Source organism: Simochromis diagramma, unplaced genomic scaffold, assembly GCF_900408965.1.
Source record: "Simochromis diagramma unplaced genomic scaffold, fSimDia1.1 OVJJ01000676.1, whole genome shotgun sequence".
Taxonomy (NCBI): domain Eukaryota; kingdom Metazoa; phylum Chordata; class Actinopteri; order Cichliformes; family Cichlidae; genus Simochromis; species Simochromis diagramma.
The window spans coordinates 1,878,990-1,904,501 of record NW_024387466.1 but is presented as its reverse complement, the minus strand read 5'-3'; the positions used below and the strand labels follow the sequence as shown (position 1 = coordinate 1,904,501).

At 38.2% G+C, this 25,512-nt stretch overlaps 1 protein-coding gene across 2 annotated transcripts in view; it reads left to right on the top strand.

Annotated features, from left to right (window-relative positions):
- The first annotated feature begins 2,654 nt into the window (after positions 1-2,654).
- LOC120723304 (roundabout homolog 2-like) overlaps positions 2,655-25,512 on the top strand; it is an 80,398-nt gene continuing 57,540 nt past the window's right edge. The window contains exons 1-2 of one of the 2 annotated variants that reach the window (XM_040014686.1): positions 2,655-3,304; positions 6,606-6,932. In XM_040014686.1, the coding sequence (XP_039870620.1) occupies positions 3,250-3,304; positions 6,606-6,932 (382 nt within the window). In that variant the 5' untranslated portion in view covers positions 2,655-3,249. The remainder of the gene's footprint in view (positions 3,305-6,605; positions 6,933-25,512) is intronic. The other variant, XM_040014687.1, reaches the window with a different exon arrangement.

The window sequence follows — 25,512 nt, the reverse complement described above, 5'->3', positions numbered from 1 at the left end:
AATGGACTTGGAACCTGTCCAGGGTATATTCTGCCTTTTGACCACCCCCCCTCTGGGATATGCTACGGCACTATCCCAGAGGGTGCCCACTACCACCCTGTATCCTAGCTGAATGAGCAGTTAACAGAATGGAAGGATGGATGAATCAATACAGCTTCATGTATCTTGTGGAATAAACAAAGAAACAAAATGATTCAGTGATCTCCATTAACTAGTCTGGTTTGTTAACCTAGTATTATCAGTCCTAGAACTAATTGCTTTTAATGTTTATGTGATCTGTATTACTTAATTAAGTAAGACCATGTGGATATTATTTTATTGACTTGTAATTGACGTTTTTGTTTGTTTTCTGGAAAGTATTTGGCTTTTATATTGTAGAAAAAAACAGTAAGTATAATATAATACTTACTTTTAATAGTATAAAAGCAAGAAAAGTAAAAAAAAAAATGTTCTTTAGAAATTGAAAATGGAAAATACACACACACACACACACATATATATATCTATATCTAGATATAGATATATATATATTATTAAGGTGCTGAGTGCAGTGGCAATGCCTTGAAAATCCAAAAAGTCACTGATCTGAGCAATTTTTATAATAGTTTTATTATATCAATTACTCGGATCACTAGTTTGATTTTCAAGGCATTGCCACTGCACTCAGCACCCTGAGCGGTTAGACAGAGGTTTGACACTTGTATGCAGGTTTGGACTTTGTGGTCAGGACACATGTCTACTCTGTCTACTCTCAGTAAGGCTGAGCGTGAGCGTGTTGAGCACACTGTCACACACACCATCTGTTACCTCCAACACTTCTGGCTTGGACAAACACAGCTATGAGCAGGTAATGGTGCAGACAAAACTTCTGACCTTGACACTGTCTCCTATGTGTGATCAGCGCGGGGAGAGAGGTAGATTGATGAGAGTCTTTTTGATTTTGGTTTATGTGAGAAAGGCAGCAGAATCCCACGTTGCCTGGAAACCTGTCTATCTTGTAGTGTGTGATGAAAGATGGGGTCTTTCTCTGCCTCCCTTATCTTATTCAACTTCAAGATAAACATCAAATCACCACACTCAATAAATGTATTTCTTTTTTTTAACCTTATGCAAGATCTCACATGCCTATACACAAATACTTATGCAACATGACCTTTATCAGGTGCATTCATTCATCTATTTTAATTGAGGGATACTTAAAAATACTTTTACTTAATAAGTAACTTAATTAATAACATTTGGGATTTTAAAATTAAGCACAGAACAAGCAGCATAGAATATGTGTTAGCATGATTCAGTGTTAATGATGAATAGCAGCATTATGTATCAAGTTATTTGCCACAATTACACTCACCATGTTCTTGAAGATTCCTCTACTTGTCATTAAAGTTCACCTTGATGGATTTTGTGAGGTTTTTAATTTCTTGAAAAGCCTATTTATTATCTCCTCTTTGTACTTCCGAGAGGCAGGGCTCGCTGTGAGCTAAGGTCACTTTGAACATCAAATTTTGAAAAACTGTCATTTGGTGTCAGGTCACTTAAAGCGACCATTCCTTTGTGGTTTGGCAGGAATGGTAATGCAGTACTTTATTCCTCCCAGATGACACTTAATGACAGTAATCTAGTTTTGGTAAAGGCTTGCCCTTTTAAGGCAAAGAATTATAGACATAAAAGAGGTCTCCACAACACCAAGAACAAGGCTGCTGCCATAGGAAAAAAAATATTTTGAAAACACAATTGTGTGATAAATGAGATCTATCCAGTGTAAATAATTCTGTTCACTTTACACCCCTTTCATACAGACTAATTTTAGTCATTGTCCACAATTATTATTCGATCTACTGCTGTGAACACAGCACTAAAAAAATGCTTTAATTTCACTCGCCAGATCAATAGCACCTGATACAGCCTCATCTCATTCTCATCTAACAGTGAGGCACTGCGTTTATAATGCTATTGACAATATTGAGCAGTATTGACGAAAAAACTGGATAAGAGCCTCAGGCAGCGGGCAGGAATGAAGTGCCATTTCTTCACAGCTGTACACCTTTGTAATAGCTCTCTCAACCATGAACATGAATATAAAATGCCAGCTACTAAAAATCAGACAGCTTTGTTTCAATCGTTTTACTCAACCGTTCGTGTCTTTTGGCGGGGTGACGCTGGGTCAAGTTCAGGAGGAGACAAATGATAACAGAAATGATGCATCAGCTCTGCGAGAGCACATCTGCAAGATAAAGGAGGAATGTTTGTGTGCTGGATAAACAAAATGGCTCTAGTATATCTAGTTGCAGGTGCAATGTTGGGAATGGGAATAATGTGTTGGGGGATCTAACACCGAGTCTCTAAAAGTATAAACCGAGCAAGTGTATGTTACGCATTCTGATGTTTTAATTCATTCAAACGGAGATGAACTAGCTAAATATATATTTATACATGTATAATAACATTTTGAAATAACAGTTAGGTATAATAAGGCGTGCTTTAAGATCTTATCAGTCCAAGTACATACAAATTGAATGAAAGGAAATAAAATCTAATAGAAGCCAGCCAAAACAGCGCGCTTTCATTTACTCGACACTCATCATGTTGCTGACTATGCCTATGAGTATATCAGCTGTCTGTGATCTCCTTGAAAAACAGAAAGAAAGAAAACGACTCCTGACCATAGCTGTACCAGTTCAGATCTAAACTGCTGCTGAGTTTTAATGCTCAGATTTATTGTGCTTGTTACATTCGCGCGGCTTTTTCTCCCAGGGCAGGAGAGAGGAGAGGAGGGGCTGAGCTGTGCTGTGCTGTGCTGCACCGTTCAGCTGCTCACCTCTCACTGAATCCCGTCTCCACCTTTCATCCCTCAACTTGTCCCACGTAGGGATGGATGAGTTCCACCGCCGTCGGACCTTGTAAAGTATCAGACCAATGCGTCTGAACTGGGGGACCGACAGTCACTGGAGGGTCTTTGGGCGTCGGTGATGTTTGCAATTGGTGACTGCAGAAACTGCCAACGTGTCGGCGAGTCGACAGACCACAGCTTACTTGTGCGCTCTTGGAGTGGGAGAATGGACATGTGAATGAGAACGATTTCCCTCGGCGGCTACAATAACTGTTTTGGTTCTTTTAGTTCACAAATCGTCACAAAGTCTCACAAGTGAAAACAGGATTGATGAGATTCTTTTTCATTTTTTCTTTTTTTGTTTCTGCTTGAGGAGGAATTCATGCGCCGATAGCTTACGAGGCCAATATGCCAGAATGGGTCCTCTACAGTATTTATTTCTCTGTGGACTTCTGCACACCCAGACCTATGGTAAGTTCATACAGTGCATGCATCTCTTACTTAGCGTCGTGGTTAAAAGGATCTCTCGTCCCACGTTATGCTATAGAAAGAATAATCAACTGTGACCCGATGCGTATTCGACCACAGTGATTCCAGCTTAAGTCCACCAAGAAGATACTGAGTATGGTACGCGATTAACAGCTGGCACCCTTCAATTCTTGGTCATCATATTATATACTTTCTTCTCTTTCTTTTTAGTTTAGCCCCTGTATAAGATTTTGTTCCAGACCAACTATTTAATGGTTAGGTAGACAAAGTGATTATTTATTTATACGGGGTACCCTTAGCTGAATAGATTTCTTACTTGAATTAAATGGTTGACAGCTTATCAATATTGAGTAATCTGACAAAAAAAAAAGAAAAAGCCCAGGCAGCCAAACTTTTCCCCCCTATATTATCTGAAAAAATAATATTTTCTGCTCCTTCAGTGTCATGTTCTACTCATGTCGAAACCTATAATGACTCCTGCTGGACCCACATATTGCTTTAATTCTCTTTATCTTGCGTCATATACGTGGCCTCACGTTCAGGTTGATCAGTTAACTTAATGGACCTTCTGCTGTCTCAAATTTGAAATGTCTAGTCTGACGTGGAGGCAGTGTACCTTCACATAGTCTTAAAATCTGTCCCAAGCTGTGCATGTGTTCAGTACAATGGACCTTTTAACATAAACACTGTATGCACAAAAATTCATTTGCACCTTTACATTTCAAGAATCTTGCGTTGTTCAATCTCCTGAAGTGTTTTGTGCTACTTTGTCCCATATAGCACAAATCTGTGTCAGTAGAGTAAATGTGTGCAGGTGTAAGCACTACACAGCACATAAAGTGGCTTATGAAACGGGTGTTTCCTGTACACTGGAAATGCTGAGTTTATATGGTACAGTGTGTCAATGCAGCACACAAGAGCAGCAATCATCTCATCTTTATGAAACCTGTAGTTGGGGGGCGGGTGTTGATTGAACGCTGAGGTCATCATAGGAGTTGAAGTTTGTATTGGACTCCTGCTGACAGGTGTTTCCGGTGATTGGCACACCACATTTTTCTATATATTTACTGGGTTGAATCAGCACATTCTGACAGTTACATCATAAGCCATTGTTAATGCATGGCTGTTGCATTGGTTTTAATGGGTTTCTGTGGATATATATGTATTAATATGGAGATATATGTTAATACACATCCAGCATACCCATTCTTATGTTTTCAGTTAAATGAATCTTCCAAGTTATAAGCTGAAGCTTGTACTGGTAAAACACTGTCAGCTTAACCTGGTTTTTATCAAAGTGTCCACTGCATGTAAGCTCCCAAATAACTACTTATTTTCTGCAAGGCTTTGAGTGTGTGCTTCAGCACCATGGATAGTTCTCACTAAACGGACATATTTGGGAAGAAAAATGAGCCTCAAAGGCTGGACCTGGACAAAATATTTTAAAAATATTTTAAATATTTTAACTGTTCTAAATGTATCTAAATATAACTCTTTACTTTCAGATTCCATTAAAATTATATCTGCCTTTTTAACCCCCATTTTAAGGAGTTACATTTAAAAAAAAAAAAAATCCAAATATTTCCCTTCTTTTTTCACTCATTTACATTCAGGGTCATAGTGTGCATGGAGCCTGCCCCGAGTAAGAAATAGACAACCCCCTCCTGATGAGATGCCAGTCTATCACAGGGCCAACAGACTGACAGGACCCCACAGGACCTTCTTGCTGTTAGATGACAGTACCAACCACTGAGCCAATGTGCCACCCACAACTTAAATCATCTAATTTAAATTCTGTTGTCTGACAGAACAAGCCTCAAACTCTGCATTAGCTACTGTGGAGACCGGGTAATGGGAAGACCAATTAAACAAAGCCAGTATTTCACAAAATATGTGTTTGTGTGACTTTGCAGAGCCACACAAATGTTATAGATTATAGAGTTTTAAAAGCATTTTTAATACGCAGTGTATCTCCCTGCTTTGGCATGCTGGTGCCAGCTAATGGAACGCTTTTTGTCAACAAACCTCTTAACATTATAGACCATCACATCAATTTTTATTCACTTTTATGACTTTATTTCAGTTGCTGTAGAGCAGTCAATGATCACGGCTGCCTCTGCAGTTTGTATGATTTGTCCCCCTCACAGTTAAAAAGACAAGAGAGTGCCAAACATCACTTTCATTTATTTATTATATATCTTATTTATTTTCTCCTTAAGACAGTCGAAAACGTAAGTTCTAGCGACTTAAACACTACGCACTTGACTTGTTTGTATGCACACGACAGAGAAGACCTTTTAACTCAGATATTTTAATGTGCTCATACACCATGGAACAGATGAAAGTTGTGAGATTGTCATGTCGGTAAACAAACACAGTGCCACTACATTCGGGTCATTACTCTGTGACATTTAGAGGTGGAATATATGAAACACCACTGAATTGGTCAATAAATGAAAAAAAAAAAAAAATCAGGCATTCCCGTGACATTTGATGGAGATCAGCTATCAAATACTGGGGGTTAAAACGTAAATATTATATATGGCAAAATATAGCCGTTGATTTGAAAAGCACATAGTGAACTTTGCACATCCTTAGTATTAAAGTACAAATCAAAAAATCTATTGTAGCAGCTGCTGTTATACACCCACTGTGACAACATGTTTGATGATGTCAGTGTTTGATGGAACGTGTTAATGAAAAAGTTAATGAGATGTAATGACTCCACAGCTCCTGTCTGTGAAAGTAAATATGGAAGCTTCAGTTTAGTAACACAGCATATTGTAGAGCAAATAAAAACCTGACACTAATCAGCTTTCTTTTTTTTTCCAGGTACTGTAATCACATTATACTTTGTGTGTTCCACCAATCATATTTACAAATTGATGCAGAGGCATGATTTACAGTTTAAATTGCAGTGGAAATTATTATTTTAGTGACAGACGGAAAACCATTACTTATTTTCCAACATAATTCCCCAAGATTTCTCTCTGTCATCAGCTGTCATTATTTTAATCAAAAGAAGTATGATAATCAACAATTCCCTGTTTTTCTCTCTTTTTTTATTTTAGAGAAACTGTGATAAGCCAGTATTGCTTTACTGCTGTTGTATGACACAGTGCATTCTGAGTGCCTATTAACTTTTAAAGGTTGCTCATTCGTAGTTGCTATTGCTGTTTTTGGTAACTCAGGGGTTACCAACCTTTATCCCAAACATACTGTTGGTTAAAAAAGAAATATATGTGTATATGAAATAAACATTATCATCATTCCTTTCCTTTAGGGTCTCGTCTTCGCCAGGAAGACTTCCCTCCCCGCATTGTGGAACACCCTTCTGACCTCATTGTGTCCAAGGGGGAGCCAGCCACTCTCAACTGTAAGGCAGAGGGTCGTCCACCGCCTACGGTGGAATGGTACAAAGACGGGGAGCGTGTTGAGACAAACAGGGAAAATCCCCGTTCCCACCGTATGCTGCTTCCCAGTGGGTCCCTCTTCTTCCTGCGCATCGTTCATGGACGACGGAGCAAGCCAGACGATGGCATCTATGTTTGCGTGGCCCGAAACTATCTGGGGGAGGCCAAAAGCCGGAACGCGTCTCTAGAAGTAGCACGTAAGTTTGACTTTTCATTGTGCCCCTCTAGGCACAAAGGTAATAACATGGTCAAAGAAATCTCAATGTTGCATGAAAAAAAAGGGAAATAAATGAATATGGAGCATGGGTGAGGGTGGTAACCTTTTGTGGGGTATATGAAAATATGAAAATGTGCTAATATTGCATAAAAAAGTAGAGGTTAAATTAAGCAAACAATGTGGAGCTGTTGTGCTACCGTATATGTCATCTGATGTCATCTGTCACAGTGCACGCAAGATCACATAACCTTTCCGCTGAACCTACAAGTGTGTGTTAATTTACCCAGCCGTTTGCATAACGTGTGTGCACATATGTGTGTGAATATGTTTCCTGACTGCTAGTGAGACCTGTTTGGATGACCTGTTTGAGTAATGTATGGGCAAAGCTGTGAATCGCTCCAGGGAGGGAGAGCAAAAGGAGGCAGGATTTTAACCCAGCGAACTCCCTTTCAGTGTTTGGATTTGGAAAGACGCGGCCAGCTCCCAGCCAGTTCTCTCCCTGTGTGGGAGAAAGGCGCTCTGGGCTATTCACATTTCCATTATGTGCTAAACTGAGCTGATTTCTTGCCATGAACAAGATGCACACACGCTCGGACGCACATGCATGCACACAAAAACACCCACACCGTCTCCCCTGCTCTGTGTTTATCATTAGCACAGATGGGGAATTCCATGCAAACAATATATTGCAATTTGGTTTTAAAATAATAATTTAAAAAAAATATTCATCCACCCATGGCATTCTGTTATATTTGCTTTTTAATTCCAAAATAGGTGAATATAAGACATGAACCTAATGACTTGACTATGATGTACTACAATTACATTACTACAGTTAAAACAAGAACATGTCAGAGTCAGAATTATGGCACTGTTGTGGCTTCAGCTGATTTGTCACCCTTGGCTTTATGGGCAAGTCACAGAACAGGAAGGGAAAAAAAACTGAGATAAGAACCATGAAGCTAATTGTAGCTCAAGACATTATCTGAAATCTCTGTGCCTTCTTTTTGTGCACCACATGATCTCTTTGCCTTATTGCTGTATTCAGTCCCTGTTGTCTTGTGTTTCTGTCGTCTTCTTTTACTGATGATACCTCGTCTTTGTTTCAAGGCAGTGAACTGTCCTGGAAGTGCTGAGGCTTACGAAGATGCTGGCAATGTAATAGGACATACAAATCGAGCCATAAGAACGAGTGTGTGTCTCTGTGTCTGTGTGTATGTGTGCATCAGAGGATACAACATTGGCTTCCCCATACAAAACGAGACATTGTGGTGTCGAGTATTATAGCTGGTATTATCTAGCATCCCTGTCTCACTGTAATCGGAATTTACACTGCACTTTGTATCACATTTACACTGCACTTCTTGAGCTGTACAGTTGTCTTTGAAGATAGTGAATAATTCTTTCTCATAAAGAAACCAGAGACCCAAAACTGTCGTTATAACGTCAAGAGACACATCTTCTGGCGGCTTCACTGATTCCCTTGACTGAATAGATGCCTACTTTATGAGCACAGTGACTGTGTCAGAGTGATTTTGTGGGGATTTTCTGGTTCTCCCTAAACACAATAAAGCTCATTTGTATGTTGTAGCTCAAACCGGCATTCTGAATTCATTTTCTGAGTTAATTCTCACATTCTTTGTCACAGTTAAAGCTGCAGCTACTTATAAATTGTTTCTTGTTTTTTTTCGTGAGAAACCTATGTTATGTGTAGCAACCATACATGTGTTGTAAATGTGACTTACCCAAAATAGAGTAGCAACACCTAAATATTAGAAAATATAGAAATGTCTTCCTCAGCATGGCTCAGCAAAGCTTTAATATTCTTTGAAAGGCATGTTTTGTTGCACATCATAGGATACATTCTTGAATCCACACCAATTGGTTTATATTTTTTGTATTCAAAGCACCATCGTGATCATTTTGAGGACATTTTGAAGGATCAGTGTTGGCTCTGAGGAGTACACCTCATGAGTACACTTCGTATTTCTAGATAGAGCCATACATATTTGGAGAATGACACTTTTTTTGTGTGTATTTTTTCTTTCTACACCACCTTAGTTAATTTAAATCACACAAGCGAGATGTGATTTGAGTGCAAACTTATGGCAGTAATTCAATGGATTTACCAAAAGTAAATGAAATGACTGCCTGAATTCTACAACCCATGGACATCACGAAATGTTGTTTCTGCTCTCTAAGTCCTTTACTGCCACCACCTTTAGTTCCTGTTTTTTGTGGGTCTTTCTGCCTTCAATTTATTTTTCTTTAATAAAAGAAAAGTACGCTCTATTGAGTCGAGATCAGGTGACTAACAAGGCCATTGAAGAGTTTCCCATTCTGTTGCCTTGAGAAACTCTTAGGTTGCTTTTGCTGCACTCTGATTAATTATATATTTGCACTGTGAAGTCCTGTCTGATCAGTTTTGCAGCATTTGGCTGAGTCTGAGCAGAGAAGTAGCACTAGCATAGCCTGCTAGTGCTACTTCTTTAAGCAGTCACATCATCAATAACCACTCGGTTCCACAGGCAGCCATACATGCCATCACATTACTTCAACCATGTTTGACAGATGATGTGGTATGCTTTGGATCACAAACTGTTTCTCTCCTTCGCCATACTTTTCACTCATAATTGTAGAACAAGTCAAGCTTGGTTTCATATGTCCAAAGATTTTTTCTTTTTTTTTTCAAAATGTTTCACATTTTTTCTGGCAACGTCAATTGACCAATATTTACATTTATGTAGACGACTTTGACAGTGATGCATCTACCCCCACAAGATAACTTGACTTGGTTAGATGCTACTTTTTGGTGTTGCTGTTCTTGTCAGTGCATTTGTTCTTTTTTAGCAACGTATCAGATGTTCAATTTCCCAATTCTAACTTTATTATTTTGATTTCCACCCTAATAATTGCCTTCACATGAATCAATCTTCATTGATGTCCACTGCAGTGGTGTACAGAAGCAAAACTAAAAACAAAAAATAAATGGTCCAAATACTCATTAATCTATTTGTACAGCTCAGTATATCTTGTCTATTATAAGGAAGCCCAGGATAGGATCCACATATTTTCAGTATGTATTATATTTATAGTAACTGCCTTGTGTACATAGTGTTAAGGGATCATTTTTGTTTTCCACGGCCTTTCTTACATAAAGGACAGTACATGCCGGGCAGATTTTAGTCTTCTCTGTGTAATTCAGAATATCATGGCTACAGGGATGCATAATCACATGACTCCTCCAGGGACTGCAGGTTCCTGCCAGTATTGCTGCAGCCAAAGTTGTCATGCAATGCTCCGGGTGGGAGCAAACGGGTATATGAAAGTGCTGTGGGGATGATCTGACAGTGAGTCTAGCTCTAGAATGGTCTTTAGGAGTCCACACACATCCTCAGATTTTCTAATGGGCTGTAGCATTGTATCCTAACCAGTGGCTCAGAAAATGTAGCTAACTAGAGGGGTGCTGCTCCCTCGGGTACATTTGTGCTATACAAGCTCAATTTTGGTGGTTCGTCATGCATTTTGTGAGCTTGAGTCTGAGTGAAATTTGAAGAGACATTATTCATTCCGTGTGATGCAAAACACTTCAGCTGTTTAAGATGGCAGCAAAGCTTAAAATATGTAAATTATGCAGATATGCCAGACAAACCTACAGCTGACAGCCTGGCATCAACAAATGATGTACCTCACAACATTTGTTTGTCATATAAATTAGCCAGTCCATACTAAAACATCTATTTGCACACATATTTTCTTTCTCCCCTTATGCCTTAACAGGGCTCATGTTAAAGAATTAATAGTAACAGTGCAAATTTAAACCACAGGTTTTTTTGTTGTTGTTGAGAATCATCTAAAAGGACAGACAAAATGTTAGTTTTTCTTGAAATCTGAAGAAATTATTGTGCATAACTCACCATTTCTTTATTTCCTCCATTATTTGATTTGTTATTCACTTAACACATTGGTGAATAAGACATATTTTAAAGTCTTTGCCTTTAACTTGCTTCTTGTGCCTAATCATCTAGCTTCAGGCTGACTTCAATACAACTGTGATGTCTAGAGGGACAGTATTAACATATTTTCATACCATCTGCATGGTTATTCCTTCCTTGTTAAATCTTTTAGCGCACTGTGGATATTTTCCAGCACCGTGGTTTTTCAGAGGAAATGTTTTACATTTACATTGACTCTTAGCTGAGCGAGACTGAACTAACCCTGAATAAGTAGAAGTGGAAAAAAATGAAGGCTAGAAAGCATAAATTTTATCCTGTGGACAATGGGAGCATATTTATTTTCTAAGCTGATGGACTATAGCAAGGCACGAAACAGAAGAATTTTCAGCCTTCTTGAGATTCTATTTCCTGACCGTCTTATTTGGTGTATATCTGACACAAATGATAACATCAGCTATTTCAAAGGAAAAAAAATACCTGTTTATTATTAGAATGTCATGTTTTTTTTTTTCTTGATAAACAAGACCCATTGTGTTTTTGCTACTGTTGCAACATGTCACCTGAATCTCACATCCAAGTATGTAATTTTAATAATCGACAGGCACCTGCTGTCAGTGTGTACAATCACACTTGGCCAACCACTGAGGCAGCTTTTTTACATATTCACTCTGTTAAGTCAGACATTACAGCTGAGCGCTACTTCTGAGCAACGTGAACAAACAACTGTGCAACCTCCAGGCCACCAGTGGACTGGCACTAATCATCAGAGTGAGTGGCTGTTGATGGAATTAGAACAGCTTCCTCAAACTATTAAGAGAAGGGACAGAAAGACATGAACGGTGATGTTTTGAAGGGAGTTGTGGGCGGAGAGGCGGCAGATGCGAGGGTATTCATTAGCACCAAACTCAAGAACAAGACGAGTCCCCTTCTGTTCAACTGTGCTAGGAGAATTAGATGTATAGTCACTCAGCCAGACAATCATCAATTAAATCCTCACAGTCCCAGACAACTAGTGAACTAAGCAGAAACAATGCTAGATAAATCTAGTGCTAGATTTTTATTTATTTATTTATTTTTTACCATAGATCCCTATGGTAATCGTTTTTGCTGAAATATTGAACACAAAATTTTGGAATTTTAGTATAATAGAAGAGTAAATTCATTTACTGACAGTTTGATTTCAGACTGAAATCTGCGAGGTGGGACATGTGAAAAAGTCTTGAGCTGCCCATAACGTCTTTAAATTTTGCCTGGAAAATGGGAAAATAGGTGCAGTGATTCATTGAAACATGTTCAAACATAAATGGAAATAAAGTATATAAGTTAAAAGTTAAAAGTTTGTACAATTCTTGAAAGTCAGTATTTGGTAAGACTTTCTTTGTTCTTTAGCACTATCTGAATTCTTTTTGATTGTTGGATTTCTTGCAATTTCTTCAAGTAGTTTTCAGGAATAGTTCATCAGGCATCTTTTATCTAAAGCTTTTTTTTTTTGTTTTCTTTTGTTCTGTTCTCCACCATAGAATCAAGTTCGCCAGAGCTTCTCTTTATATTTTTACATGTTGTACTGCCATTTTTGGGAGCATTACAAGTTGCTGTACATCAATACAACCGTTATATCCCAAATGTAATAATATGTATGCATTAAGTCCATAGTAAGTACATAAATTGCAAAAAAGGGCAATAAACTACAAAAAAAGGAAATAGTTTTTGCTTTTTAAACATATTTCTAGTTAGAGAAATTTCAGAGGTATATACTTAAAAACTGTAAATACAAAAAAAGTTGCAGAAAATAGTTTCCAACCACAGGAAGATAATTTTGAATGTCTTCGTAGTTTTATTTTTTAGATACACCAATTTTTGTATACTGCAGGAAAAACGGAAATAAATATTATATTGCAAATTTGCAAAAAAAACAAAAAACAGCATGTGCATCAAAATAAACTATTTCCAACAGTGCAATTTGAGTTCTAAGTGTCCCAGAAACTATACAGAAAAGCATAAACTCAAACATGACAGACATGGCAGACATGTTTGTTCATGCTGAAGTCTATGCCAACGTACGAAGTGCTATGAACAGCTGATCGGATCGGCAAAAGCGTGTTTTTCTTGAATATTTTTGTTGCTGCAAGTGCTCTTTGTGCAATTTTTGCAAACCCATATGTGGAAGGAAACCGAGGACAAGCTGAATGCATAAGATGTAAGTACAACTCCTCTGGTTTCCTATGCAAAATACATTTTTGCGGTAACTTATGTGGTTGCAATTCTACTGGGATTTAAAAATAGTTCCGCAAAGCGGGGAGTTCTGCTCCAATAGGCCTTAAAGGGTTGAGATGGTCCCACTCTGCTTCAATATTGTTGACATTTGGCCAATGGGGAGGCCAAGCTATGACTGATAATGTTCCACTGTGTGATTTTCTTTCTAGGTGTGCTTTTTGGAAGTGTGTTTGGAATCATTGCCAAGCTGAAAAATAAAGCAGTTGACAATCGATTTACAGGTGATATACATGCAGCCCCTCCTCCGGGTTTAACGGGTTTCCTGACCTTCTCTGCACATTTGGATGAGGCTTTGGACCAGAATTTGATTCCTTCAGTCTCCTTCTTGTTTATTTGGCATACCATAGACTTTTCTCAGTGAACAGCAGATAGATCAGAATAAATATCAGATCCATCTCTTAGGTCCTATGTCAGGTCTTTGATGGAGTTATTCAATTCATTTAAAAAAAAAAAAAAGAATAAATACTGCGCACCATGCCAAGACAGGCCAAGTTTTCAAATAATAGCTCTTTAGGAATCATCCTGTTGGTGCAAAAATATTATTTTCTACCTATTCTCTAAAATTATTGCACACCACATGTTAAGTGATCTTTTATGTGTTGACAGAACATTCCTCTGAATATGGTCTAGTACAAGAACTGTATAAAAAAATGTCCAAAAGAAGCCCAGAAAATATTACCTATTGCTTTAGTCCAATTTAAATAATTAAATAAATAAAATAAATAAAAAATGTGTTGCTCCTTGGAAACCATATATAAAGAAGAGCACTAAAAAAAAGTTCAGCAACCAATTATGTTCAACATGTACATTATGGGCAATATATTCAGTTTGCAGCCATATAGCTGTGCTGTGATATATCATCACTCACTGCTTTCTTGTCATTGTCTTCTCCTCAGTGATGTGCATTACCCTGAGCAACATGGGCTACTGATTGGTATAATGTACTGTGAGAGTTAAAGCAATGCTTTCTCCAGGCATGAAAATATCTTCTTTCACAAAGTGCATCTCATACAAGGCATCATTTATCTACATCATCATATTTATGCTTTACATTTGGTATATATCATATGGGGAGGTTTTCTTCAGTAAGCTGTTTGGGTTTAGAGTTTTGCTGTGAACAGTCATTACTATTTTAAGGTACTTACCTGTAGTTAGAACTGATGGTGTGAGTCTGAAAACGTAGTAAATCAGTCAAGGTTTAGTAGCCGTTCTATTGGGAGACATTCTGTGGTGCTTCAAAAAGTGGCAACTTGCCATTAATCATGCATTTCACTGTTTTGAAAACACCCAGGGTTAGTGTCTGCCTGCCAGCCCTGTGTGTTTCTAGGCAGACTGTCAATGTTTTGTATGAGTAGATAGGTTGGCCACATTGTACAATCTGTTTCCAGTTCACCAGCCCTTGTGTATCCTTCCTCTGTTTGCCCTGCTTTTGTTAAGCCAGTATAGGGTTTTGAACCCAGCTGATAAGAAGTGAGCTTTCTCAGGTTTTCACCAAATTTAATCATTAGCATTATTAATACATGCCGTCATACTTTAGCAGGTTACATTTGTCGTGCACATTTGGGCCAAATCGATGCAGCATTGCAGTATTATGTGTGGTTATTCAACATTTGTTTCACAATTAAGTTGGTTGTATCTAATGCGAGCAAATAATTCAAAACTGTGCAAGCGTATATTTCTTTAATACCTCTTAGAGGTGATTGCACAAAAAAAAGGGATGCTTCTCCACATGCATTTATGATCCCAATCACACTGATTCTTTTTTTCTCTCTCCATAGGGCCATTTTGGTGTTGCTAAGCAGCCTGTAATCAGCCATCAGTTTCTTGTATGTCAGTGAGCTACATACAGTATAATTTACAGTAGCTATATTAGGACATTAAAAACAGAAACCTTGAAGTGAAAGAGAGAAACAAGCCCCCAAATAGCCACAAATGAATCATCATATAATTTCCAAATGAAAAACGAACAAAGACCATGGTGCATTGTTAACACAGCTGAATCACAGCTGGTATATTCTGATTTTCCACCTGCTAGGTAGTTAGGCTTTTTCTAAAATAATGAGATTATAGTTATTCACATTACAAACTGTTCCAAACATGTACTCACTTTAGACAATAAGCAACAGAGAGAGCCTAAACGTCTGTTGGTGTTTAACTATCCAGTCTTTTCCACAGTACTTAAAATGTGGCTTACATTTGTAGATCATTGTGAAGCTCAGACAGGGAAAATGGTATCAAGACTCCACATGCAAATATAACCTGATCACACTCATGTGGGCATTAGTATGCATGGGAAGCTTTTGGATTATCAAATCCTTGAAGATGATGTGAATAATATGTATTCGAGTAGCTTTCAGGTTATGGTACGTGGATTCGTAAGGTGGCTTTATTTCTATTCAAGTTGTTTAGTATGTGTGTGGAGATCTTTTTTTTTTTTTTTTTTGCTGTTGTTTTTAATCATGTAAAATATATGCCATCATTTTATGACAAATGTTCCTCTAGGCATGGTGCATGCTCTTATATTTGATTTTTTTCTGTTCATCAAAAATGGATACTACACATGTCTATAAGTTTTCAGTAATCTTAGTTATTTTTTCTTCATTTCTGCTGTTGAACTTGCATTTGGAAAGGTCAAGCTCTTGGATTGTCAAAGTAGAGAAAAGCTGAAAGGCTCAGCATTGAACTTTTTCCTATCGGAGGTCACTTATTGAAAACATATTGTATATACACAAAAATAGCTAAATAACTTTTTAAAAAATTATTAAAGGAATTCATTCTATCCAGTGCTTCAAAACTATATTTACTTCTGAATGAGAGTCTAGTCACATTTTATAGAATAGGTGTTGAATTCAAAGAAGACTGAATTAGTATATATAGTCATATCTCCTATGACTGTAGAATCCCAAATGAACGTGTTAGAATCTGTTAGATATGTTTCTCGATTTGTTTTGGGGTCTTAATAGTAGTGTAGGAGAATACTTTTGTTTCTTCCAGGTAATAAAAATACAAACCACATATTTATTTTCCCGTCTTTTCAGGCAGTTTTATGTTAGAAGTATTTCTAAACTGCAGATATAGAGGTGGCCAGGGCAAGGAAGTAGAACTAATTTATGGATTTTTTTTTTTTGATTTTTTTTTTTTTGGCTGAAGACAGTGAGTGAAGAGGCTAGCATCTGGTGCTAACTGGACCATGTTCACTCCTTGGAGGTCTGTGCATTATGAGGTTCGGTAAGTTAGCTAAGGGCTAGCATCTGGTGTTAATTGGACCATGCAAACACCTTTAAGAGCTCTGGTGCACTTTCTTACAGTTGGTTGGAAGAAACATATGCCTGGCGTGAAGAAGCACACTAGCTTGATTTGCTGTGTTCAAGCTTGTTTCAACTTTCTAATTTATGATGAGAATCAGTTATATGTAAGTGGAAATTCAAGATATAACATCTTACATTCCCCTCTCCATGTCTCTGTCTTAATTATACATCAAAATTTGTTTCCCCATATATATCCTGTCTTTTTACCTTGTTTTATATATTTTACCCGAGTGTCATATTTAAAATGCTTGTAAGTGGTTATGTTTTTCTTTAATATAATGACAACATTTAATAAGAATGGAAATGTACTTAAATATCTCACTGAATTTCACTGAATAAATGTTTATTTAAATAAGCACTATTTTATTTTACTTACAATAACACACTAACTTGCTAATACAACTGTTCCCCCTTCACAAAGCACTTTTAATGTTATCCAGCAAAACGATGACTAAAGTTTGTTTGTTTTTTTTAGAAGGAATTCTGAGTTACATAAGTCAGTGATAAACAAGGTTGCTTGTCAAACAGATGCTAACTATTAAATTATGGAATCTGGTTACTTTTCATGGTCAGTTGATCTTTACCCTCTTGGGATTTTATCATCCTGCATTTACGGATGCGTCATCACGTTTGGGACTATTTTTCACATTCTTTCAAAAGGAAAACAACACTAACTCTGTCTGATAAAAACAAGCACTCTAAAAGACTTCAGGGAGTAGTGCTTGGCAAAGGCATTTAATATTCTAATAGTAGAAAATATCATCAATAGTTACAAGTCTGACAGATTATAAACAGACTTATTTTATTCACAAGTTGAAAGTGTCTGGATTTATAATGTCCCAGTAACTATAGAATTCATCCTAATGAAAGCAGCAGTCAGTGTCATCCTTTCATTTAAGTGATTGTGTTTACTGAGTCAGTGGCTAGGTCATATTGGGTCAAGCTACTCACATGGACCTGTCACAACCTGTGACTGGGGATTGCTGTTATGAATAAACCAAATATTGCTATCTACCTGAGGAGTCCTGCACACATATTGAAAATCTTCTTTCAAAATTGTGTTGAGGGTTGCAGCTTCCAGCTACAGATTTCTCATCCAGCGAGGAAAGATATGTGTTTACTATCAAAGTAGCCTTCAACTTTAATGCCTGAGTTGAGGACTGTGTGGTAAGAATTATTATTTATTTATTTTTAGACCATTAAATAACATACATGTAACAGTATTTGTCAGAAGAATTCAGCCATGTATACAACATTTTATATTCAACACGTTTGTGTTGAGCTTGCAAAGACCAGCTACAAAATCCATTTTCAATATGACGGATCACAAAATGATTCATTACACACCACCGTCTACTTTTCAAGGTATTATATTGTGATGCCAAACACAGTACATTACTGGCTATAATTTAATGCAGTCGTGTTCCAACATTTGAATTTGAAATATGGCTATACATCTCCTTTTAGATGAGTTGGCGCTGGCTTGAGCTACTCCATTAGCAGACCTTGAATGGGGCCTTCACACTATTACAGATATAGCTGTAACTTATTGCTTCTGTCATCTGTAGAAGCTGCTGCTGGGTGTAGCCTTCTGTTTTCAGAAAGCGACATCCAGCCTTGTTTTATGAGAAATATATAAAGCGGCATGACGCTATTAGGACGGGTAATGGATTATATTCAGAAATTAAATTAAGAATTAAATTTTCTTTTTAACGTAAAACGAAATCAGTAATTTAAAGTGACCCCTAGCATGATAATGTGTTCACACTGTATTTGTGTGTTTGCGTGTGGGATTGGGTGTCTTTACTCATGTGTGATTGTGTGTGCATCTGAGTGTGACAAAGCAAAGGCGTGTGTCTCTCAGCAAAATGATAATGCTTCATAATTGTTGCACTGCAGTTATTGATGTACAATATATGCATGTTCTCGATGTGGGTTAGAGGGCATATTTAGGCAGATTGCCCTAATGCAAAAAAGAAAAAAAATCCCCCGTGGACTATAACACATGCAGTTTTATTAAAACGTATTATCATCATTCTTTTCGTGGTATATTAACCATCGCTGGAAGCCAGTGAATGTGTTGAAATATCTGCTGTTTCACTGTGTAATACTGCTAACTTAAGTGTGCCTATCCACTCCCTTCTTCAGTCTGGCTGGGGTGATGAGAGTGAGGAACATCACCAACCAGCCAGAGGGTCTCTGTAGTTGGTTTATTATTCATGTTGTCTACCCAACATTCTGCCCAATCTAGGCCAAAGCGCTATTATAACTGCTAAGTGTCACATGCAAGACTTCCGTTTGCCCATTCATTCACTCCCATTGCATCAGTCTATGCTGAAGTCCATCCACCCAATACTCTGATTCACAAAATGTTGAGAGTGCTAGGACCAGAGCAGCAATAAAATGACATCAGGCTTTCACAGTACACACCTGAATGAGTAAAGAGGAATGGGAATATCCGGAAGCTTCATTAATTCATGAAACCTGCTGGATGTAGTATTTTTCTTTTATCTAACCCTGAAACTCACGAGCATCTGTCTGCTCGTGCTTTTACCTGGCTAAGGTGATTTCATAAATAAATGCTTTCTACAAGACAAAGTGGGCTGACAGAATGTTTCCTGTCACTACCTTTTATATCAGCAAATCCATAAAGTGCTGAACCCCTGTGTGTCTTAATTTATTCTCAACTGCTGTAAAGGGTGTAATTGCAACAAGGCACCAAATAACATTACATCCCATCTGACATGTGTCTGTTTGTGTAACGTAAGTGATACTTACACTTGGTGTGGTTAGATGGTAGACTCAGGACTAGTGTTTCAGGGGTCTAAGTGGGATTTCTGATAATCAAGACGGCTACTAACCATCTCATACCGTGTTGTTGATTTATACTTTACAGATTTTTATTTCCTTTAAACCAAATGCTCTATTTAGTTCTTCATTCAGTTACATAACCCTGCTTTTTCTGATTTCATATTCTCTTCAACCTTGAAAGCTCACTTATCATTCCACTCTCTTTTATTACTTTCTCCTCTCCAGTGCCCAACACACACGTTTCCTATGTTGTTCTTTATTTGTATATGCCAGAGACCAGGTATACTATGATCCTTTAGATTCTTGATTATTCTTTTTATGTTGCATGTACAAAACAGATTTTCTAGGTTGTTGGATGAGTCAGGTACCTTTTACTTCATGGATTTGTCAATGCAGCTACTATATCTAAAGACTTTTAAGCCCTCTACTGCAGCTGTAAAAATCCCTTATCAGAGTGAAAAGTGATGGGAAACATGTCGTGAGCTACAGAGTCTTAATTCCATACTTAAAGTAGTTCACAATGAGGGATGCCACGCCGTGAAATTTCATTTTTGTAGAAGCGAAAGATTTCATTACCAAAGAGTCCTCAGAAAAACATTGTTCTTCTTCACTGTTTTTCCTGTTTGTCTCCCTCGACACTGGCTTGGCAGAAAAAAAATGCTTATGTGTACAATAGTAGTTTTTTCATGGAAAGCACAACAATTTATTTCTTCTCGCTACGTTATCCTTGCCGTAACCATTTTTACGCCTCAGATAACTAATGGGAAAGAGCAAAATGTCACATGATAAATCTTATATTTAGAACAAATTCAGATATGCAATATGAGGGAGCTACAATGAGAATCACGAGTTATTACAAAATTAACATTTTGGTTAAGAGACAATAGGACTGTAGCACTGCAGAAGGCCGTTTTATAAAGTGTTCCTCTGTAAAGGATGTTGTTCCCATGGTTAGTTGGTTTGCTTGGTCTCTCATGCTCCAGTAGTTAATGTGTACTAGTCCATTGCTGCAGATGCTGTCCGCATGGGGACTGGAGCTGAGGAGTGACCAACAGAGCTCAACGTGGGGAGGGACGGACAGTGTGTTCCAGAACAGATGTTTCCAGCCTTTGTGCATTTGTCATTTCAGCTTTAATCTGGTCAGTGAAGGGCATAGATGCTGCATGGATGGGGACCCCAGCTGTCAGCACTCTTGAGAAGTCACCCACCCCTCCACCCCTCACCACAAATCCTAAATTCACTCGAACATTCAAGGTCCTCCTATTCAAATCCATACTCATGTACGCACGCAAAAGCAAACACCACACTTTGTAATTGGCTCAGAATTAGGGCACACGGACTATTGTTGAACCTGTGGAGATTATGCATCATGCCTGAATCTGTGGAGATTATGCAGTGCTGGGATATTATGCCTCCATTTTCTCTGATTGCCTCTTTGTATTATTTCCCTTGGTTGTGCCGTAGTGAATCCTCTACTTATTTCATCCCTTTTTCTTCCCTAATATTGTACCACATTCTGTTTTTGGTTTTCACTCAGTTTTCCTCTGTTGTACACAGTCTATTCCCCTGCTTTCTACCATTCTCCTCTATTCACCCCCCACCCCTACACACACACACACACACAACCACCACCATCAACCATCAACACCACCACTCTCCACCCCCTTGCCTTACCCTCCTCCTCCGTGCCTCTCCTCCTTAGGGCCTCTGGCTGTCTCCCCACAAGTGATGTTCTCCTGGCCAGATGATGCATGCATATCTCTTGTGTCTTCTTGATGCTAACTCACGTAGACATTTGCACGGCATTGTGGGATTCTGCTCTCGGTCATATTTCATGTAATGATGAAAATGATGATGGTGATGAGGAATCAGGGAGAGGCGGGGATGGGGTTGGAGAGGGGGTGTGCTTCTATTTTTTGCCCTTGTCTTTTCTTCAGTATCAATCAGTGCATTGAGATTAGACAGTAGATAAATGGTGGTCACACAGAGTGAAGCATGGGTAATAAGTTTTGGTTTGAGTTTGGACGAGTTCCTTTTCACTTTCCATGCGATCATGAACAGCACTCAGTATTATACACAAAAAAGTAGGCTTCATCGCTGCTTGTGTTTAGCATCAGTTTAGAATTATAAACTCTGACTTTCATGGTTGCTAATCTCTGGGTCAGTCACTCTTCTTCTGTTTTTTTGTTTGTTTGTTTGTTTGTTTTGTTCACTTCAAGGGCACCCATGATTGCTTGAACAGTGTGTTCTGAGGAAGAGACAGGAAGTGAAAATTATCCCTAATAGAATAACATTTTCCTTGCAAGTGTGCTAACGAACGGAAATGTGTTCTGAGCAAAAACTGAGTAAGAGGGAAACAGGGAGGATAAACATATTCAGTGAAGAGAGAGGGGAGGGAGGTGTCATTATTGGATGAGTCTGGGCCATGGCAGACTTTTGGCCCTCCTACAGTGTCTCATCTGTGTGTATGTGCAGCACATTTGTGTGTGTTATAGAGTTAAAAAGATATGCTGGTGCTTGTGTGCACATTTTAGGGACTTGCTGCTATGCAAAGCTTTGTCAGTGGATATAGCATCTATGGAAGAGAGATTTCTTCACAGTCTACGCTACACCCTAATTAATCTGCTTAAACCTGCTAGGCCTGTCTCCAGCACTCTTACACATCAGAAAAGCCAGCTCTGAATCCAACCAGGATTTTCTCCATGGATGCCAATGGAAAATCATTCCAGCTTCACCGCTGACAGCTTTCTGTCAGAATGTGCAGAAATGCATAAAGAGTGGAGACAAACATACACATCATCATTTCCTATCATGAATATTGAATAGGGAAGCAGTTATCAAGAGGGGTCATGAAGTCCCTTAAAAGGTCTAGTTGTTGGTTTATATTGCCTACCTACAGCCAGTGTCTTTCAGATGACAAGCACTTCCATATCCAACAGATAAACCATTGTAAGGTCGGTGCTGTTCTATTGGGTTTGCCATAGGGTATAGCTGTGATCTGGATATGACAAAAACACCAATGACCAAATGGTGACAGTCTTTTTTATTTATTGCTGGAATAACTCCCCTGTAACATCTAATGAAATAAATTCAGATGGTACAGCCAAATGTTTTTTGGGGTTTTTTTGCAAGCTGTTGTGACAAACTACTTCAATCCAACTTAGGTACCTAACTTCATTCATTTCTAATGAACAACACGCTTTTAAAGAGTGCCACACTGAATATTGAATTGAAGTTAGAGATAAAGTTTCAGGCTTTTGGTAGCACTTAAGCAGATTATAGTGAGATGACTGCAGAATGAAGGAATCATCACAGCAAGCAAAAATGAAATGTTCAATATTTTCTTGGCAGTACCAACAAAATATAGACTAACGCTGGAGTGCGTGTGAGCCACACTGTTCCAAAAAATAGTAATGTCAAAGTATCTTACTGTATATTTTACAGTTTTGTACTGTCTTTCTAGAATATCATGAAATTTACATAAGTAGACTGTGATTTTACATGTCAAAGGTAAAATAACATAACATCACTGTAAATATAGTAAAACACAATTTACTTGTTTTTTAAATATATTTTTTTGTACATATGCATATTTAGATTGTTAAACTACATTCACAAATGTATCATGATTTCACAAATATCTGTCCGTTATTTGAAAGATCGAACTGTTGAATTCAAATGTAATGCTATGGAAAAGTATATAACATGATTCCTATAAGCTTGTGTTACATCACATAAGTATTATTATCATTGCTATTTAGGGCGATTGTGTCTCAAGAGTTGGCAGTTCGCCTTGTGATCAGAAGGTTGCCGGTTCGAGCCCAAGCTCGGACACTCTCGGTATTGTGTCCGTGGTCAAGACTCTTCACCTACTGGTGATGGCCAGAGGGGCCGATGGTGCGATATGGCAGCCTCGCCTCTGTCCCAGGGCATGCAATCCATTATTATTTAAACCAACTGTTAACTGTATATTTCTGTACATTTACGTATTATGATACATATTGCCACATTCATTGATCTTGTTTATAGGTAATTTCATTGTTTGATCACGTTAAAATGTTCCTAATTTAATGTCTAAAAGCACTTGGAAAAGGCAGAATCCCATGTACTGAAAATGACTGTATTTTCATGAGAAAGTTATTTTCTGTTATTTTACGGTCGTATTTTGCGCCCCAGCTGCCGGAATATTACCGTTTTTTTAAAATTTGGTTTTTTTTCCTATTTATATGTAATTTCATTGTTAACATGTTCCTAATTTAATGTTTAAAATCACTTGAAAAGGCAAGATCCCATGTAAAATTAGCGCAACAAACTGTATTGTCATTACTGGAAATAATCGTATTTTTATGAGGGAGTTATTTTCTGTTATTTTACGGTAGTATTTTGGCGCCCCAGCTGCCGGAATATTACCGTTTTTTTAAGATGTTTTTTGTAACAGTGCAGAGCTTTAGCAGGCACAATATTTTGCTGAATATGTAACCTGGCTAGACAGATACTAGACCTAGCATGGTGCTGATATTATACTGAGTGTGTATATTTTCTTGTGGCTTGCCAGCTTATTATTTAGTTTGGGTGTCTAATGATTGGAAAGGCGCATGCATTGATGGTTTGGATCTTATTCCTTTGTATAGTGCCAAACACTACAGTATCCATGAGTGGTGCGTTGAGTCACAGGGATTCTTATTGTCAGCTCAGTTCTGCCTTGTCTTAGAGTCCTGATGTGTTGCTCTGTCAACCAGGAGGTGATTTGGGGCCCAGTGGTGTTATTTCCAATTTTTTCGACTCATTTGCCTACTCATCCTGGGTGCTACCATGTCTGAGAGGAGCTTCCATGTTGTGGAGTGGAGGTAATTGGTAGTTCGAGACTATCATGCCCATTATATGATATATCATGATATATGTGGCAGTCTTTAAAAAATGCTCTGCCCTGTGTCAATCAGTCCTGGTGCATACCTGCTGTTAGCAGTCACTTTGCTGTGAGGTGATCATTGAGAGTTTAGCTGCTATTGAGAGATTACTCTGAATGGATCTTTGGAAAACTGATTCTACAGTCTAATTCTTCAGCCATGTAACCAGAGCGGTGAGCCTTTAGTTGACAGTTTCTAGAACCTCAGTTATCTTGTTGTACCTCTTTTTCATCCAGAATGTGTCTCTTATGATTCCCTTCTGCAACTCAATCAATTAACATCCTCCAACTTTTTGGTTTCCCTGATTTTGTCTTTTCCTCTACCTGCATCTTGGATCTATATCTAAGTGATTTTAAGATTACTGTGGCAATGGTATGTATATATGACCTCAATGGTTTCAGTGATACTGGTAGTACAGATGATGCATTGACCAGTATTCATATTCACAGACATTTTCTTAATTGGGCAATCAGTGTGCCATATTTTTCTATGGTTGGCTACCTTGAGTTTTGCCACAATATTCATCTTCACCACAGTACTGTAGATGCAACTGTCATTGCAGGTAGCTGGGAACCATCAAGTTTAGTTACACTGCTCGTCTACTTTGTGTACACTGTTTTTTCCTAGCATGTTTGGCTTATTATTTCCACACTGTTGACTATTGTTCCTGTGGTGTTACACGGGGAAAAAAAGGTTGGAAATAGCTGTGGTGAAGATGTTTTTCAAGATGAGGGCGGACCATAGGGTGGCATATAAGAGTAGAGGAAGGTGCACACAGGTGGACTGTATCCTGTGTAGACAGTGCAATCTAAAAAAGATGCAAGGGAGTGTCAGGGGAGAATGTAGCTAGGTACCATCAGATGGTAGTCAGTAGGATGAATTTGGAAATCAAGAAGAGGAAGGGAGGGAAGGGAGAGTCAAGGGTTAACTAGTGGAAGCTGAAGAAGGAAGAATATTGCACAGACTTCAGGAAGGCATTGAGACAGGCTTTGGGTAGTGGGGCAGAGTAGAGCTCTGATTTGACGAGAGAAACTGGCAAGAAGGTATTTCATGTGTCTTTTGAAGAAAGAAAAGAGGATGAGAGAACTTAGTGGTGGAATGAGGCAATATAAGAGGAAGAGGTTAATAAAAAAAAGTACAATATGGGGAGGTGAGATACAGCAAAGAGAGAGGTGGCAAAGATGAAGGAAAATACTTATAGTTAGTTATAAAATGACTGGAAAGGGTGTGCAGCAGGTTAGCGTGATTAAGGATAGCAATAGAAATGTACCAAAAAGACAGTGCTGAGAGGGTGGAAGAAGAAC